Genomic DNA, 18,662 nt, shown 5'->3' with positions numbered 1-18,662 from the left:
CTCAACTTAGGCTCACATTAGATTCATCTGGAGAAATTTAAAAAATCACCATGCCATGTCCACACCCTAGACCAGTGATGGCGAACCTATGACACGCGTGTCAGAGGTGACACGTGAACTCATTTTTTTGGTTGATTTTTCTTTGTTAAATGGCATTTAAACATAAAAATAAATATCAAAAATATGTCTTTGTTTTACTATGGTTGCAAATATCAAAAAATTTCTATATGTGACACGGCATCAGAGTTAAGTTAGGGTTTTTCAAAATGCTGACATGTCGAGTTCAAAAGGTTCACCATCACTGCCCTAGACCCAGAACACCAGAATCGGTAAATCTTAAAGTTCCCCCCATGAGTCCAACATGCAAACAAGATTGGGAACCACTGGATCAGATGTCCAATGGTCCTTCTGTTACACACAGTTACTAGACTATTTAGCATTGTGTTTATTTGGGGCTCAAGGCCACAGTTAGCAATAAACTCTCACTTTGCTTTCCTTTGCTGCCAGGCCGGGGGGTAGCGGGGGGACTTTAATTTCCTCAAGGAGAGGCATCTATGGTCTAGGGCAGTGGTCGGCAAACTGCGGCTCGCGAGCCACATGCGGCTCTTTGGCCCCTTGAGTGTGGCTCTTCCTAAGCCTTAGGAGTACCCTAATTAAGTTAATAACAATGTACCTACCTATATAGTTTTTTAAAAAATTTGGCTCTCAAAAGAAATTTCAATCGTTGTACTGATGATATTTGGCTCTGTTGACTAATGAGTTTGCCGACCATTGGTCTAGGGAAAGAGTTGGGGATTCCTGGTTATATTGCCCATTCTTGTAATATGCGTTTCGACTGTGTTCTTTAAATATATATATATCTGCCTTGGATAGAGAACACCTTTTTTTCTTTTTTCTCCCCCACCTTTCCACTTCTCTTTCCACATCACTGCCTCAGTATTACACTCAGTTCAGAAATTACAGTCCTTTAATCAGGTTTTTAGATCAGTATTATCGACCTTGGCTCTACATTGAAATCACCTGGGAAGTTTTTAAAAATCTGGACCCATTCCAGACTAATTAAGTAAGAATCCCTGAGGGGTGGGGCCCAGACCTTGGTATTTTAAAGAAGTTCCCCATGGGATTCTAAATACGCAGCCAAGTCTCGAGAACGCTTGTTTTACATCAGGTTCTCTTCTGCCCTCCTCTCAGACCTGCCCCCCAGGTCCACATTCCCATCAACCCCAGAGTAGCTTCCATTTCGGAAAAACACAGGCCTTTCCTTCCTTTTACAACATAAGTAAAATTATTTGTGGCCTATTATTTTTACCTACATCTGTTTCACCCACAATGATGTTCCATCTTGATGATTCAGCCAATATTATTACTGAGAACTTGCTATGGGCAGGACACAACCCCCTGCCAGAGCTGGGAATGTACAGAGAAGGAAGAGTCCTGCCCTCACTGTAGCTGCTGCAGAAGCTACAGGAACACAAGTAACCCCAACCAAATGCACTGTGTGCTGGAATACTAGAGTAATGTATGATCATCATCAAGCTCTACGGACCCCTTACCATGCTCAGGAATTATCCCACTGCATCCTCACAGTGACTCTCTCGGGTTGTTATTCTCATGATCGATATTTTCCAGAGAACGGTGAGGCTTAGAGAGTGAGTCACATGCTCAAGGACAGCCAGGGAGTAGGGGGTGGAGGTTGGATGCCAAGCCTCTCCTCGCTGCACCTTAACCTCTACGCTCAAAGAAAAGAGTGATTCCCCCGCCCCCCCCAACTTAATTTATTTTAAAATGTATTTATTTTCAAATACTGTGGTTGGAATAAATTTTAAGCATCACTGCCACAGACTCCAGAGATGTTTTCACTTCAAAGCCTTGCATAAGGAGAGAACTGGAAGCTGTGATTCAACCACAAAAGGAACATATCCACAGGGCATATGGTTCTTGTCTTATTCGTAAGGTCAAGTATAACAGTCACATGGCCAGGTTACTTTAGACCAGCGGTTCTCAACCTGTGGGTCGCGACCCCTTTGGCGGTCAAATGATCCTTTCACAGGGGTCGCCTAAGACCATCCTGCATATCAGAAATTTACATTACGATTCATAACAGTAGCAACATTACAGTTATGATGTAGCAACGAAAATAAATTTATGGTTGGGTCACAACATGAGGAACTGTATTTAAAGGGCCAGAAGGTTGAGAACCACTGCTTTAGACAGAGGATCTGTGGCATAACCAATGGTGATTATGGGGCTGCAGCATGGAAAGTGAGAATTTTAGGAATCAAGGTCCACCTGCCACACTAGACAGAAGAAGAAAGTAAGGTCTACAGAGAGAAAAAAAAAAGGCACTTCCAACTTTTGATGGAGGAACTGGACCCTGAATTCAGCCAGCATATTCCTCTACCTTGACTCTTACCAGCAAACACCTCCCAACTTGAGGCTCAAATAGACACCGCTAATGTGAGGAAAGCACAGTGAGCAAGTGAGGAGAGTGTTCCTACTTTGCTTTCTATTCCTAAGGCTGATGTCGATTTAAGCAAAGGCTTTTGTTCTGGTTACAGTTGTTGGCACCCAGAGGGACTTAGTAGAACCTGGCTCAATGTTATAAACTTCACACCTGAAAATAAGTGTATGGAAATTCTCTACTTCCATTTACTACTACAAAATCAAAGCATAAGCCTTTAATTTAGCATGAAGGGCTAAATATCAACCAAATTATTAATTTTGCTTATTATCCTTTTTCTAACATAACATAGCTCATTAGATGTACATCATAATGCCCAAGCCCCTTATAGCCTCAGTCCAGCGTCTCTCAAGTCCTGCATCCTTCGGCCGCCTGGGTCCAGCTGGGTCCACCCCAACCTCCCCCTCCCCACTCCCAGCTCTGACATGACTCTGCCCTCCTGCCCCCCAGTTAGAGAGGAGATAGCTGCCTTGTCCGCAGGACCAGGCTTTCTGCAGCAGAGTGAGTGTCCCTGAAACCCCTGGATTCGTTCCCCAGGAAGCCTCCTGGGCCATGCCAGACTCTGCAGCTAGATGAGGCAGGAGCGGGGAACAGCGAGTCCCAGCAGAGAGGCCTGAACAGGCCAATGCAGCCTCTTTTGACAAAGCTCATTTCTAGAACAGGATACTGTGGGGGTGGGCAGCCCATCTGCCTGGGGTGTTTTCACCCACGCAGCCCTCATGGTTAAGGTGGCCGCCAAGTACAACTACCCCCCGCCCGCTCATCTTAAGCAGTCTTCAGGGACTGCTAGCTCCCAGCAGATTTTCCTGTTACCGTGGATACCTGGCTCTTGGCACAGAAGTGGGCTTCCCCCAGGTCATGCCAGAACCCTGGTCCTAAGTGCCACAGGTTTCTAGGCAGACAAGCTCCCTCCTGCCAGACAATCGATACTGAGGGATGAAGAGTGAACATCCCTGTAGGGCGTCTCTCCCCGGCCTCTCTCCTAGGCACTGTGTCTGCATTATCTCACGCTTTCTAGGTTCAGCTGGACAGCCAGCTATTGTGAACATCATGAGGGCAAGCCATAGGGTGAAACCTTGAGTCCAGAGGAAGGATCACAGTTTCCCCCATACCCTGATAAGGCCTTTAAAAAGGTACAAACTATCATGTGCACATGATTTACCTGGAGATTTTGTTAACATGCAGATCCAGATTCCTAAGTGTGGGATAAGGCCTGGAGTTCAGCATTTCTAATCAGCGCTCAACAATGCCAACAGTGCTGGTCCATAACCCTCGCTTTGAGTAGCAAGGACCTAGATTGGCAGTGGTACATCAGAATTATCTGGAAAGCTTTGAAACACAGGTTGGTGGGCACAATCCCAAGAGATTCTGATGTGATAGGTCCAAGGGATGGACCTTTAAACTTGCATTTAAAAAAATATATTTTTATTGATGTTTAGAGAGAGAGGAAGGTAGAGGAAGAGAGAAAAACATCGAAGTGAGAGTGCAACATCAATTGGCTGCCTTCTACATGCCCCCTAGTGAGGGTGGAGCCCGAAATCTGAGCATGTGCCCTGACCGGGAATCGAACCAGCAACCTTTCAGTGCATGGGATGATGCCCAACCGAGCCCACCAGCCATGGCTAAACTTGCATTGCTAACAAGTCCTCAGGTGCTGCTGCTCTGGAAGCCACATTTGGGAGTCTCCTGGGGCATTCATTTCATAGATATCAGCTGTTGTGATTTAACCACTGCATGAAAAGCAGGGGTCTCAGCCCTGGCTGCACAGTGGAATCATCTGAGAAGCTTTTGCTGATTGATGCCCAAAGCCCATTCAGAGGTTGTTAAATCAGAGTAGCTCGGGTGTGGGGCCTGGGCATTGTCATAAAACAGTCAGCAATAGACTACAATGTGAATCACTCTTCCTGGGGCTGTATGAGGAGGCACAGTCTGCACACCTCTAAACAGACCTGTTCACAACACAAACGAGAATTCAAGGAAATGTCCTGCTGACCAAAGCGAGTACAATTTACTAGGTGTCTCTCCTCTGGTTAGAAGTGAAGTTCCTTTGAATGCTGGTATGTACTCCTTCAAGTCATTAAAAGAAACACAGTACCCTAAAGTCAAGTTTGATTGTTAAGATCCGCCTAACAATCCCATGCTTGTAAATATTCTTCATGATCAACAGGGATATAGACCAACAGTGCTTTAAAAAGTCGGTGGCCTGAGCCTGTGTCTGCCCCCTCTAAGAGGGTAAGAAACCTGAGCCAACAAGGGTGAAGGTGCCGGAAGCCGGTCCATCCTTGCTGCTTGACACAGTCGCTGCAGGAAAGAAACATCTGCACAGCATATGTTTCAATGGACCTGGCATATATAGCATACTGTTCTTTATATGTTTGCTCCCTTTAGCGCCATGTGTTTTAACCAAGGTCACCTCTCCGAGAAAGGTTGTTTCCCCAGGTGGGGATCTTTCCCTGAGGTTAGGGAGGGGATACAACCCCTTAATTAAGTGCCAGGCGGGTAGTTAAGCTACATAATCTTTACTCCCTGGAATGGAGATAAGAAACGCCCTAACCTTTGTAATAGAAATTGACAGGATTAAAATCGGCTGGTATAAATACAGATGTAACAAAACAATAAACATCAGATCCTCATCAGTTCCTAACCACAACTCCGACCAGAACTTTGGCTGGAGATCCTGGCTATAGGTCCTGACTAGGCTGCTGATCAACTGAAGGCTGTCTTCGTGTCATTGCTTCTTCGCCGACTCCATCCACACCTTTGGGGACCCCTGGACCCGCAGGGATTGGACCCCAGCATGAAGGGGTGAGGGGGAAGAGGGCAATGGGTGGGTTTGGGTGTACAGGCCTGGGTTCTAGCACTCCAATGGTATGTGCTCACATGACTGGTTTCTTTTTCTAGGCTCGTTGGACTAGCGACTGTGATGGTTCCCTCCAGTCCTAACAACAAAGGCTGGTCTGGAGGTATAACAGTAAGGTTGCGTGCATTTCTAGGGTAGTGAATAAATCCTGAGCAGGAAAAGAAGTCAAATCTGGGTAACTCGACCATGTTTTTTTTTTTTTTGAGGAGTTATAAAATTATACAACCTTGCCATAAATTTTTATCAGCACTTCTTACACTCATGCACAGACCAGCGATAAAACACAGGACTCTGAGAGGCCTGGACTGGAGACAAGGAGCCAGCCCTGGGGGTGGAGAGAGAGTGTGTGTGTGGGGGGTAATAGGGGGTGGAATAGCAGATGTCTACACATTTGAATAGATTCACAGGGATGGCTGACTGCTTTTGGAGCCCACCTGGTTTGTTTTTCCAGGCCACCATTTTTCTTTGGAATCTGCGCTAATTTCTACCACAGCACCAGGAGAGCCTGGTCCTAGTCCCATCTTTACTATCGCCTGACTGGCCAGCCCCGCACAGGTTATTTCAGCTCCCATGCTCAGTTTTCTTCTTCTTTAAAATGGGGGCAAACATCTGTTCCTTATACCCGTAGGACTGAAATGAATGAACAGTGTGGAAATGCACTTTGGAGTCAAGCTGGTATTCTTGTTTTCATCACCTCCCCGCCAGGAGAACAAGGCTGGGACAGATTGCCTACCTGAGGCCTGGACCTCCATGATGTACTGGTGCAGATCCTGGCCCTGCTGGATGACCTCGAAGGTCATGTTGTTCATGGCCAGCTTCCGCTCCGTGTGGCGCTGCAGCCGCTGCTCTGCCAGCGTCAGGTCCTCCGTGTTGAAGTCGTTCATCTGCCGGAGCAAGTCCTCGTTCCAGGCGTCTAGCTCTGCTGTCACCTGTGAGGGAACAACCATCAGTCCAGGTTCGCTGGTCCAAAGGCTGCTAAGCTCATGGATCCCAAGCCTTATTAACTAACCTGACTCTCAGATCAGTCTCGGCTTTGCATCTCTTTGACTCTTCGACTCCATTTAAGCAACATGGCCACACACGCATGCATGCATGCCTTTGAAAGTGCGTTGCGATGTCTACAGCAACAGCAGTGGAATGGCAGGAGACGTTTATATGATGAGTTATGGTTTACAAAGTGTTTAGTACTCCATCCAGTTCGAGCACAATGCCCTGGAGGGAGGAAGCTGCTCACTCAGACAGGTGGAATGCCGTGCGGAGTTCACCCTGCTCACAAGGGGCAGACCCGAGGCTGGAGCTCAGGTCTCCTACTGACTGCAAAGACTTTTTCCACCACACCACACAACTACTCTAAAACACCTCATCATTGGAGAGTCCTCAGAACTTAAGGATTAAGTGTAGCTCTTTTCGAGAAACAGAAACGGAGGGCTGGAGAAGCCCAGTAAGTGACCTGAGGTTACACAAACAATGAGAGCTGGTGTCCATCCAAGCCAGGGTCTTCCTCTGGTTCCCGTGGACTTTTGTGCGGGTTCTCTCCCTCTATTACAAAGGCTGACACCCGTAGATGGCGACTGTACAAGGGGAAACGTGTAGTGCAGCTACAGAATCCAAACAGATTATACTCTATTGAAAGGCACTAACAATTCTAATAAAGACAGAAGCATGTAATGAATGGAAACTTTGTCTTATTATGAGTTTGCTAATCTGTTATTGCTTTACACCTCTGCTCATGTGGCTTCCCCTCATCTACTCTCAAACAGGTTGATTGCACAGAGTCCAAATCCTACACTTCCTTTGCAAATGCTGCCATCATTCCCAGGGCAGGAACTCAGGTGTACTGAACTGGGTGGTAATTCCACCTGGCATGTGAAGCAGATAGGAACTTTTCTAACACGGTTTTCAGGTCTGTTTTCTTGTGTTGCCCCCACAGCAGCCCCAGGAAGGCAATGGCACAGGGACTGTCACCCCGTTCCCAGACGAGAAAGTGAAAGCTTCATCCAGGATGCAACAGCCACAGTCTGGCCCAGGCAGCCCAAGCACACACCCCAGAGCCCAGCTTAGTGGTTTTCATGATGCTGGCCTCACGGCAGCTGGCACTAGGCATAACCTCCCATCACCAAGAGCTGCTGCTCCAGCAACATCAGGGACAAAGGGAAGGAGAAGCCCAGCTGAAGGCAGTGGGAGGGGGCACTCTTCTCTCTGTGTTGGGGCCATGCGACTGGGGGGGAAAGGCAAGCAATGAGGAACTAGGAGCTGCTCTCTGGGACACTGGTTTCCATTCTCTGTCTAACTGTGAGACCTTTCTTCATTGGAAGTGTACCACTGTGTTTGACATAGAGGTGGGGGAAAGGTAAAAATACCACCTCATGCCCCCACATCTTTTCAGGTCAATGAAGGGATCCATTGGGCTCAGCAGGCAAACCTAGTCTCTACTTATTCTGCGAAGCTTGAGGATCAGATTGCCAGGCAAAACAGGTTTTTGTTGTATCCATCTTTGAAAAGTACTGCATTCTCTAACTAGAGAAAGGAATTAAACTGAGAAGACATATAAATGACATGACTTATGAGATGACTTATAAATGAATAGGCTTACATAGACTACTAGGCTTATAAATGTTTTTCTTCTTGTACTTAAAAAGATAAAATCTAACTTATTCTATATAATAAAAGCCTAATATGCAAATTGACCAGAATGACCGGTTGGCGGTTGGCAGGGGGCGGGGCCGGTGAGTGGGCAGCACCAGGCCAGCCAAGGCAAGTGCCAGTGGGCAGAGGGAGGGGACAGCAATTGTGAGGAGGGGGGCGGGGGGCAGCGGCAGAGGGGCGATGAGGGGCTGGGTTCGCTACACCCAGCACTGTCCCCTGATCAGCCTGCAAGGGAGGCCAAAGGGCTGATCTCCCATTCCCTGGGGGAGTAGGCCTAAGTCATCAGTTGGACATCCCCCCAGGGCTCCTGGTCTGCAAGAGGGCACAGGTTGAGCTGAGGGACCCCTGAGTGCACGAATTTTTGTGCACCAGGCCTCTAGTATACAATAAAATACACATATAGGGTGGGGCAAAAATAGGTCTACAGTTGTTCAAATGGAAAATAATACAATAATTAATAATAATACAAGAATAAATCTGTTTTGTGTACTCACAAGTGTAAGCCTACTTTTGCCCCACCCTGTATTTTAAGCATTAGTTCTAAGAGTTTTGATAATGTTATACATCCATTTAGCCATCACCAAAAGCAAAATATGAACCTTTCCATCACCCTAGGTAGTCCACTTGTGCCTCCTTCCTGTCAGTTCCTGCCCCACCCTCTCCCACTCTGGTACCGCTTTCTGATTTATATCACAGATGTAGCTTAGCCTATTCTTGGATTTCAAATGAAATCACAATATATACTCTTTTATGTTTGGCTTCCTGTGTCAAACACGTTGTATTTTAGACTCATCCAGGTTGTGTGTATCAGTAGTTCATTCCTCGCTACTGCTGTCCATTGTATAGATGTGCCACAATTTGTTTACCAAGTCTCTGGCTGATGGATTTTTGGGTTGCTTCCTGGGTTTAGCTATACTGAATCAGGCTGATGTGAAAGTTCTTACACAAATCCCTCTGTGGACATAGATATTCCTTTCTCTTGAGAGTTACCTAGGAGTGCAATTGTAGAGTTATCGGGTAGGTCTTTGTTGAACATTCCCAATAGGCATGTATGGAAGTTCCAATTGCTCTACGTCCTCACCATCACTTGATATTATGAATCTATTTAAATGTAGGAGTATGTGAAGTGATATCTCATGGTTTTAGGATGACTAATGATGGTGAGCACACTTTCATATGCTATTGGCCATTTGTATCTACTTTTTAAATGTGTTTTTTAAAGTCTTTTGCCCATTTTTCAAAAACTAGGATAATTATGTTTTGATTATAGACTTGTGAGATTTTAATAGATGCTGGATATAAGCCTTTTTAAAGATAATATATTGAAAATAGCCCAAACAAAATTTTTAGTCCATTTCTTTGCCTACAAACTAAGAGAAATTAGAATAAAACTAAGACAACAAGCATGAAAGGAAGAGCCTGCCTTCCTTTCTATTTTGGCTTCTGTTTTGTTTCCATAAAACTGAGTCTATGACAGGTCTGTTTGCTGTAGGGAGATCCCAGAGGGATCCCGGGGTCAGGATCTGTGGAGGGAAAAGTCTAGGTCCCAGGGAGGAGCAGAGCAAAACAGAGGTGCTTGCTGGGACAGAGAGGCTCAGAGGTCTGGTATCGAGAATCTGCATCTAAACCAAATGTGAAATATGTCCACATTCGATATCCACTGTTTCTGTATTCTTTTTCTCCCCTTCCCTATCTTCTTCCACCCTCACCACCTAAAACCAATAAACAGAGGGCTCAAATCTGTTACAAGGCCTGAAGAATATGAATTCCGAGGAACTACTCAGCAGAACGCCTGACTCCTAAGCCGCCCTTCCTGTACTTAAATGCTTTTTACTCTGTGTCTGACTCTCTCTTCCCATTCCACCCACACACCGATGCCCAGAGCCTGGTAATGATCTGAATTGTGTAATGCTTTTTCCTGATTGATTTGTGTATTTCTAATGTTTGCTGGAATTTAAATTAGTCTCTTTTCCACAGGGCATCCCCAAAAATGTATACACACATTTGAGCGAAGAGCTCAATTGATGTTTCTTTCTTTTCAGATTTAATCCATTGGAATTAATAATTATTCAAAGTGTGTATACATTTTGGGGGGGGATACCCTGTATTTTCTATTTGCTCAAGGAATGTTCTTTCATTGGGTTCCTCCTCTCTACTTTCTTTTTGGGGTACAAGGCTGGCATAACAGGCAATCATTTATTCTTTTTAAGAAAAAAATTTGTTTTCAAACCTAACGCTTACCTACTGCTAATGAACAAACCTAGCTTTCTAGCCTCATCTCCTGCACTGCTCCATGAACTGATCAGTGAGCTGCTTTCCTCACTGACCCTGAGAGTTAGCTCTGCCCTCTCCAGTCTCCCTCCCTGGTCCAGTGGCCTTGAAATGCCCCTCCTCTCAGTCTGTTCAAGTTCTCACTGCCTTCAAAGTAACCTCTCTAGCATGAAATGACCCCCAGGCCAGATGTTTATCCCTGGCTTATCTCATCACATGGGGCAGGAGCTAGTTTGCCAATACAGAGATAAGACTCTGAAAAGAAAAACTGGCACTGGGAATGAATTCAGTGCCTTAACTCCATCTGGAAAAGAAGCCTGGAAGAATTTGTTCAGGGCAGAAACTAGGGCCTGAACCAAATAAATGAAAGAACACAAGGTGCCCACAGGGAATTCAGCTTTTAATCGACCTATTTTGCTTTCTCCTTCCACTCAATTAACTCCTTCTCAGCTCCTGGCCCTCTCACTCTTGGCTCCAGTGGTCTCTCTCTCCCTGGCTCTCTTGAATTAATTGGAGTGTTAGGGTACAATGACCTCTTTGAGAGACACACTGGCAACATTTCTATTCTAACAACTGTCTACTCTAGTGCCACAGCCATAAGGGAAATCAGAGAAGGAGCTAAACAGAAATTTATAAAGGGTAAGAGGCAGTGGGAAATGGGAAGGCTCACACCAAAACGAAGCCCAAGGCTTTCCTGCCAGACGAGATTCACTGAATCCAGCATTCTGCTGCCAAAGATTAACCCCGGGGACTTGGCTTAGCAGCTGCCTTGGGCTCTGGTCTCAGGAAGCCCTCTCCATTGGTTCCTCCCATTTTCTGGGTCTTTCCCAGTATTTCTATGAAGAGAACATGTCAGCTTCTCCCCTAATAATGTTTTATTCTACACCTGCCTGTACCAAAACTCACCTGCCCCTTCTCTTCCCACTTCCTGTAGTCTATTCCCATCAATTCAGCTCTTTGTTATCACCTGCAAAGTTGGAAATCTCACTGTGTAGTCCTTTTCTTCAGCTCATGATAATGATCACAATGGAAAAATAAATTTTACCTTGTGCCTGTATTCCAGTGTAGACAGTGTGTTAAGAATTTGACTAACTTTCTTTTATTAAATCCTCATAGCAACTCTGGCAGGAAACTAAGACACAGAGAAGTCAGTTCATTTTCCCCATGGTCACAGAGCTGAGCATCCAACTACATACAAAGTCCAGTGCTCCTGACCATGGTGTTATATCAATAAGGCTGGTCCAAGAACTGATTCTGAGGGTAGCTTTCTTTTCATTATTTTCATTTCAGAGAAGTGCCCATTTAATCATTCTCCTGTTTTCTTCTTAAAAGAAAAACAACCTTCATTATAATTCCATTTTCTTTATTAATCATGTGTTCCTTGAATAGATCAATACATTGTGTTTGTGACCATTTATAAATGCCAGGAATAATTTACCCTTGCAAGAAAACACACAGCCTACAGCCTTCCCCCAATAGGATATTTTTGTTTAAGAGTTTGGTTATGTTTTGTGTGTGTGTGTGTTTTTTTCCTCAAGCTGACTCTGCCAAATCACTTAGCACAGAGGTAATGCTAACCTATCTAGAAGTTTATGACCCCTTAGGAGCATTTTTCATGAGGAGGAGACACATCTGCACTATGATATTAGGGTGTGAGTGGTGGGAGGGGAGAATCAGCAGGCAGAAGTGTAGCCTGCCCCAGGTAGGCAGGAGCGATGCCTTTGCTTCTCACAGCAGCTGCGTGAGCACTCAGGGGTTCCCCAATGTGATCTGGGAACCAAGTCAGAGAGAAACAATGGGGAGTAATAAGATGGCATATTTGACTGCTTAAAATATGGAAGCAAATACAGATATGAAAATATACTGTGCATAATAATAACAATGCCAATTACAATGCATTAAGTGTTGATTAAGTGCCAGGAGCTTTGCTAAAAATGTTCTATGTATTAACTCATTAAATCCTTAATAACCCGATGGGCCAAGAATTATTATTCCCATCCCCATTTCTAAGATGAGGAAACCAAATAACTTGTCTAAGGTCACACAATTAGTAAAGTTGGTGAAACAGGTTTAAGTCCAGGCAGGCTAACTCAAAACACTACAAACTTGATGACTGTGCCATCATGTCTCTCAGCAAATGGTGTGTGTGTGTGTGTTTATATATGTGTATATCTATCCCATATGTTACATACATTAAGGTCCAAACCCATTCCAACTAAGAGTGGGAGAAAGGGTCCAAGGCATTTAATTGTGGTGAGATTGCTCTGAAATTCATGGACTGTCAATGGCAAAATGAGCATATTTCTGTTTTACGATGTAATTATTTTTACTAGGATGAGAAAAGTGAAAGCTAAATATTCTGCACTGACCTACACATTGTGGATGGTAGGGAAATACATATCGCAGTGAGAGACAGTCAGTTGCATGGGAAGAACTACTTTATCTATAATGGGTTTGTATATTGATATAGGTTACCACTATAAAATTAAAATAAACTGAATTGCCATAGTCATCTATTCTTCTTGTCTAAGAATATAAAGTTCTTTTCTGTTAATTGATTTACACAGTGATGAAATCAGTGAATTCTAATGTAGATTATTTTAAAGGTATATCATACCATTTCCCTAATTTAGAAATACGTGATCCATCTAAAGAGTTAAAATATTTTTTATGTAGCTATATGAAGACCTTTGGGGATATAACAAGAATTTTCTGGAAAAGCAAACGGACTTGGCAGGAAAGAAATACACTCAGTTGTTTTTCGTTTTTGGCAACATAATGTAAGAACATATTGCAACATGCTGTAGTTGATGAGTTCCAATGTTCAGCTACCTAATTTCTATTCCAATTGTATCGTTTGGATAACTGAACAAGTTTTATGACCAATTTCATGTTCTTCTCTTCATTATCATCATGATTAAAGCTGAAATCTCTGATATAATCATGACTGATCCTGAGTGGTTATTTTGTCCTTATCTTTGCTTCTTAATCAGTGTGAGACTTATAGGGATCTATTCTGTTTTCTAAAGACCTCCCTTTGTTGAAGAGCTCCTACAACATCTTTTGTTCACTCGTTCTAGTGCTTATCAATGCCTCAGTGTCAGAATTATTTTCTCCCCTGTAAACTAAACACCTAGTACAGGAGAAAGTGAAGCCCCATCTAACCTGGTCAATACTTTGAACAGCCAGTGCTGTAGCAACAATAAATTAAATTTATTCTGATAGGCTGAAGAACTGGGCCAGCAAAAAAAAAAAAAAGTAAAATTTGAGAAGGAAAATATATAAAAAGCTTTCATTCACATGTTAATAAGAAAGTCAGCATATTCGAAGCAATTACCTTGAAAAAACAACCAGTGGCTTTTAAAAGAGCACAGGCTTAGACAAGACTGGTGATGAAGTCACTGAAAAGGCTACTGTCTCCTGGGCTACACTGGGAGGTGCCAGTGTCCTGAACACGCCACATCCAGGTGTGTCTAGTAAGCCAGGCGCAGCTAACTAGAGTCCCTTCGGCAGCAGGTGAACAGGGGAGTCAGGTGTCTAGAAACCGTGTCATATCAGAAAGAGGTAAATGAATTGGAAATATGTACCACAGAGCAGGGCTGACGATGAAACAATCATCAAATTTTTAAAGTCGGAGGGGACTGCAGAAATAACTTACACAATCCCAGCATTTTTCAAATAAAGGAAAAGAGGTCTATGACAACCATTTTTAAACATGTTCAGGCTGCCAAAGAAAAGAGGGAGCAGATCCAGGACCAAAGTTTAGAATGGTGAAGAAATCCTGAGCTCCCTTTTGTCTCTCCTTGCCCCCACCCCCTGCTCTGAGCTCTGGAAACATTCTGGTAGAGGTTGGGGTGCATCCTCCAGGGATGCCAAATCCTGGCCACCAACTTTGTACCTGTCCTCTAGGTGAGCTCTCTCCGGGAAACCTTCAGTGGGTAGCCTGACAGACTAGGTATTCCTGCCTCCGTGTTCCATCAAACCATGAGCCTCTCCCTTTCATAGAATCATCATACAGTACAATGGTTGGGTTCCTGTGTTTCTCCCCAACTGGTCCCCTGATGCCAGGGGCTATATCCTCAATGGCCAACATCGTTTTGGGTATAGAGTAGGAACTCACTAAATGTTTATTGAGTTGAATTTCTATCAGATAAAAGGTTGACTGAATGATCTCTTTCAAAAATAAAATGCTAAGGGCCTCTGCATACAACCAATTGAAGAGTTGAGACCACCAGTAAATTACAATCAGGTTGCTCTCTTCCAGGCAGAATTTTTCTTTTTTCTTTTCTTTTCTCCTCTTTTCTTTCCTTTTCTTTTTTTAAAATATATTTTTATTGATTTCAGAGAGAGGAAGGGAGAAGGAGAGAGAGATTGAAACATTAATGATGAGAGGGAATCATTGATTGGCTACCTGCTGCATGCCCCCTACTGGGGATCAAGCCCGCAACCCAGGCATGTGCCCTTGATTGGAATCGAACCTGGGACCCTTCAGTCAGCAGGCGGACACTCTATCCATTGAGCCAAACCAGATAGGGCCAGAATTTTCATTCTTGAAGGCCATTTTTCTCCAGCCTCAGCCTGGTCCCAACTTGTCCTAACGTGGATCCTATGGATTTAGAGTTGGCTAATCGATTCCTCACTCAGGTTAATTGTACAGATTAATTTTTAGGTGCACTGAGCAAACTTTGTAATTACAGTGTCAGAGATTTAAAAGAAAGACCATAACTGTGACCCATTTTCATAAAGTCCCTCGTGTAGAGGATCTTTCTTGGTGTCATTTCTAGTCCTCTCCAATGTAGGTGAGCCCACCCAGGGGATGCTCAAGATTATCCATTGATAACAGCGAGAAAAGTTCTCTGCCTATACATATGCACATATATGTTATGTTATAGGCATGTATATTATTAGATCAAACCAATAAAAATGATTGGCCATTCCCTGAACTTTCACTGGTAGAGGGAGTCTGTCCAACCACCTGGCAGATAATGGGACAGGGGAGGGCTCCTCAGGGACGGGAGGCGGGGGAGCGCCCCACTGCAGAGGAGCTGACTGTGGCTCATTTGTTCAGTTGCTTTCATCATGTTTCAAATTATTGTTCTTTTCATGTGTCCAGTTAAATGGATTTATCTACTATCTAGTTTTAACTAAACTAACCTTCGCAAAAAGACACATGGCTCAACAAGTTCCTCAAAGACAGCAGCTTGCAGATAACACTAATCATGAAAGCACAAGAGAACTTTGAACTCTTTGTTGGCCACATGATGGGGTAAAGAAACACTGACAATCTAATCAGATCTGTCAAGAAACCAGGCCAAACACATAACTGGAAATGATCCAGAAGAGGATTTGAAGTATGGAACCGCAACATATAATGAAGAAGCGGAACTTTGCCCTAAGGGCACATTGAGTTTTGAGATTAGTAGTCAGTGGTGTAAGAGATGTGTAATTTATACACTATTATATATGCATATATAGGGGGGCACAAGTTCAAAATTACTTTATTGAGAGGCTGCGTAAATCGAAGAGTTTGGAGACCATTGGACTGTTCTTGCTTCTAAAAATATTTTTTATTTCTCTCTGATCATCCTGATTAATTGTAGAACACTTGGCAATGCACGGAAGCATAAAAAACAAGAAAATACTATACATATTCCTAGCACCACAAAATAAGCATTACTTGTATTTGGTGAAGCATCTCTTTTGTCATAACCATTTCATATAAAATGTTTTCCATAGAGGGAGGCTGACCCTACAGGAGAAGGCTTTATAGACCATCTATAGGTGCCTAAAAAGGAATGGCAGGAATGCAGCTGCAGTCCTGGTTTTTTAACATTTGCTGAATCCATTTGGGAAGAGTTTCACGCTTATTGGCGGTATGCTATGGCCTTGTCCCAGGTTACATTGTGGGAGCCATCTACACCTTTCTTAGTGACAGGAGGAGACCGGTGCAGCAATTCCTATATTCCCTTCATTCTTAAATTAATTAGCCCATTTCGGCCATCAGTGACATGGTTAAGGAGCATGGCTTAGATCTCCAGATGTCGGGGGAGCAGACCTGCTCTGGTTTTCTTGGGTAATCCCCAGGAATTCAGAGTATGTCCATAGATTCCCTCCTTTATGGGGGAAGCACAGCTTTGGCCCTGCAGTGACAGCCCTGCCTGCCTTATGTCAGCGCCGACACGTCTCATTACAGAAACCACCCTCGGTTTCACATTCTGAAACTTCTCTGGACATTTGCTCTTCATCCCCACAGTGAAACTCTAGCTGGAATTTGAAATAATCTCATCACCCTTAAAAATCACTTCTGACAATCTGATTCGAAGCAGAGCTTTTCTATAGGTTTGGCAGGATTTCCGTTTTTATCTAGGATGAAATGCAGCATTTTCCCCAAGGTTTGGGCCACATGCCAAACGGGGAACAAGACCCCTTCACTGCCTAATCCAGAGGGTGCAGAGTCTCATCACCATTTTTATCTCTCTCGTTTTATTCGGCCCTCATACTATGGCTCCACTTTTCCTCTACAGCATCCACAACCAGCTGTCCAAGTTGTCCGGGATTCAGGGTGGGAGGGGGGTTTTAGTACAGACGGAGGCTGAAGAATGCAAATCCATAATTTAAATGTCAAGCTCCCCTATTGCAACATTTAAATAAGATCCATTTGATTTACAGCTAGCTGTTTTTTTAAAGAATTTTTTTTTTGCACAGATTTTGGGTTCTTTTTCAGGAGTGAAAATGGATTTTCCCAGAATCAACTGCAAGCAAACACATCCTTGTGATACCTCCAGCTGATGTCAGGTGTGAAGTCCCTGGCAAAGTGAAGAAAACAATGCATTCTGGAAATAAATCAGCAACCCTGACCTCAAAACCATAGCCATCTAATGAAATAACATGTAAACACCCAACTCTCAGATTGCTTCCTTCCCCTTAAGCATTTTTTTGATGTGGATCTGGAACGACAGGAGAGTAAATAAAGAACACAACAGCAAAATCACCACACCTGCTAACGTGGTCCTCCCTGGATGTGTTCAGATGTGTTCATTCTCTACAGTCGAAACGAAAGTGAGGAGGAACCATGGGAGCACCTGGGGTCTACATCACTGCAAGCGAATGCAACCTCTGTTTATTTCTGTGAGTTTCACTCCCAATTACCAAAGACTCAGAACTCACACCCCTCTATCCTGTTTTTATTGCCTTTGTCACCCAGCCTCTATGAAGTCCACCCTAATCACTCTTCGCTGCATGCTAATATCTCTAATTTCCCACTGGCATTTAAACTGTTCTTTCAATATATGTTTAATACTACTTGACACCTGAAATCCTTTTGAGTGTAGATTCAGACTAAACTAAAAATACAAAGTATAAATAAGTTCAACTAAATTTATAGAGTAAGTTGAAAGGATAGTTTAAATCCACATTTAAAGACTTAAATCTTTCCCTTTGTCCCACACAGCCCAGAAGGAACCTTTAGAGCAAGAAACGGCAGTGGCTTCTGGGGAGGCAGGAGTATTAGGTGTATGAGAAGAGAAAGATGGTAAGAGAGGAAGCAACAGGAAGGACTGCTTGTCTTTCACAGTTTCTATTCTAAATATGAACATTTTTGGGGTCAGGATTGAAAAAAAAAGGGCAGCTGTTGCCAGAACGGTTTTCTGGTCCTCTGAGGGATGGGATATTGGAGCTTTCAACATTAAAAAAAGACGTTTTCCTTCCAAACCCATTCCAAGGAAATTTCCACAGTTATTGTTGGAAAGATCAGTCTCAGACACCCAGAAGCCCCAACTGGGAAAAGATGGTAGAAATGCAAAACAAAGTTTTATAAAGGTGGATAGAGAATTGAATTTTCCTTTTGCCTCACCAGCCGGGAGCAAAAAGAAGATAATGCTTTTAATCTAACCCTCCGCCTCCCTGAGAAGGACAAAGCACCTGAGTGTCTGATACTCTCCACACCCCAGAAACCCTACTGCCCTGGCTTTAGTTACTGACTCACAGCAAACAAACAAACAAACAAACAAACAAACGGTGGATATTGTTCCGGCTGACATTATTAACAAGTATGACGAAGGGGACATGACTAGACCAGAACACCCAATTCTGACCTTTTAAGAATGAACTGAGGAGGCTGTGCGATGACCACCAAATGGCCTGAGCACAGACTTACCTTCTTAATAAGCAGAAAGCAAACTGAGGACACATAGATCTTCCTTCCCGTGGCTCCTGGTTTTCCTGGATGCTGTGTGATGTCAGCTAATCTCTGACCTACAGTCATCAACTGAGAAGATCTAATTTTAACACCTACCTACTCATGACGATAAGAATTCCAGGACTCTACCTCAAGCCCCACACAGCCAACTCCATGGTCTTTCAGGAACCAAAGTACCAAGCATCCAAAGCACAGCAACCAAAACCTCCTCAATGAAGCTATCCCCG

At 43.8% G+C, this 18,662-nt stretch overlaps 1 protein-coding gene across 26 annotated transcripts in view; it reads right to left on the bottom strand.

The window, feature by feature from the left end:
* KALRN (kalirin RhoGEF kinase) overlaps positions 1-18,662 on the bottom strand; it is a 635,703-nt gene that overhangs the window by 266,665 nt on the left and 350,376 nt on the right. For all 26 annotated transcript variants that reach the window (XM_070406353.1, XM_070406356.1, XM_070406366.1 and 23 more), the window contains exon 14: positions 6,055-6,250. In XM_070406353.1, coding sequence (XP_070262454.1) covers positions 6,055-6,250 — 196 coding nt within the window. The remainder of the gene's footprint in view (positions 1-6,054; positions 6,251-18,662) is intronic.

This window comes from Myotis yumanensis, unplaced genomic scaffold, assembly GCF_028538775.1.
Source record: "Myotis yumanensis isolate MYYU_CA2020_CCGP unplaced genomic scaffold, mMyoYum1.0.hap1 SCAF_2, whole genome shotgun sequence".
NCBI classification, from domain to species: domain Eukaryota; kingdom Metazoa; phylum Chordata; class Mammalia; order Chiroptera; family Vespertilionidae; genus Myotis; species Myotis yumanensis.
This window is presented reverse-complemented; position numbering and strand designations above follow the sequence as displayed.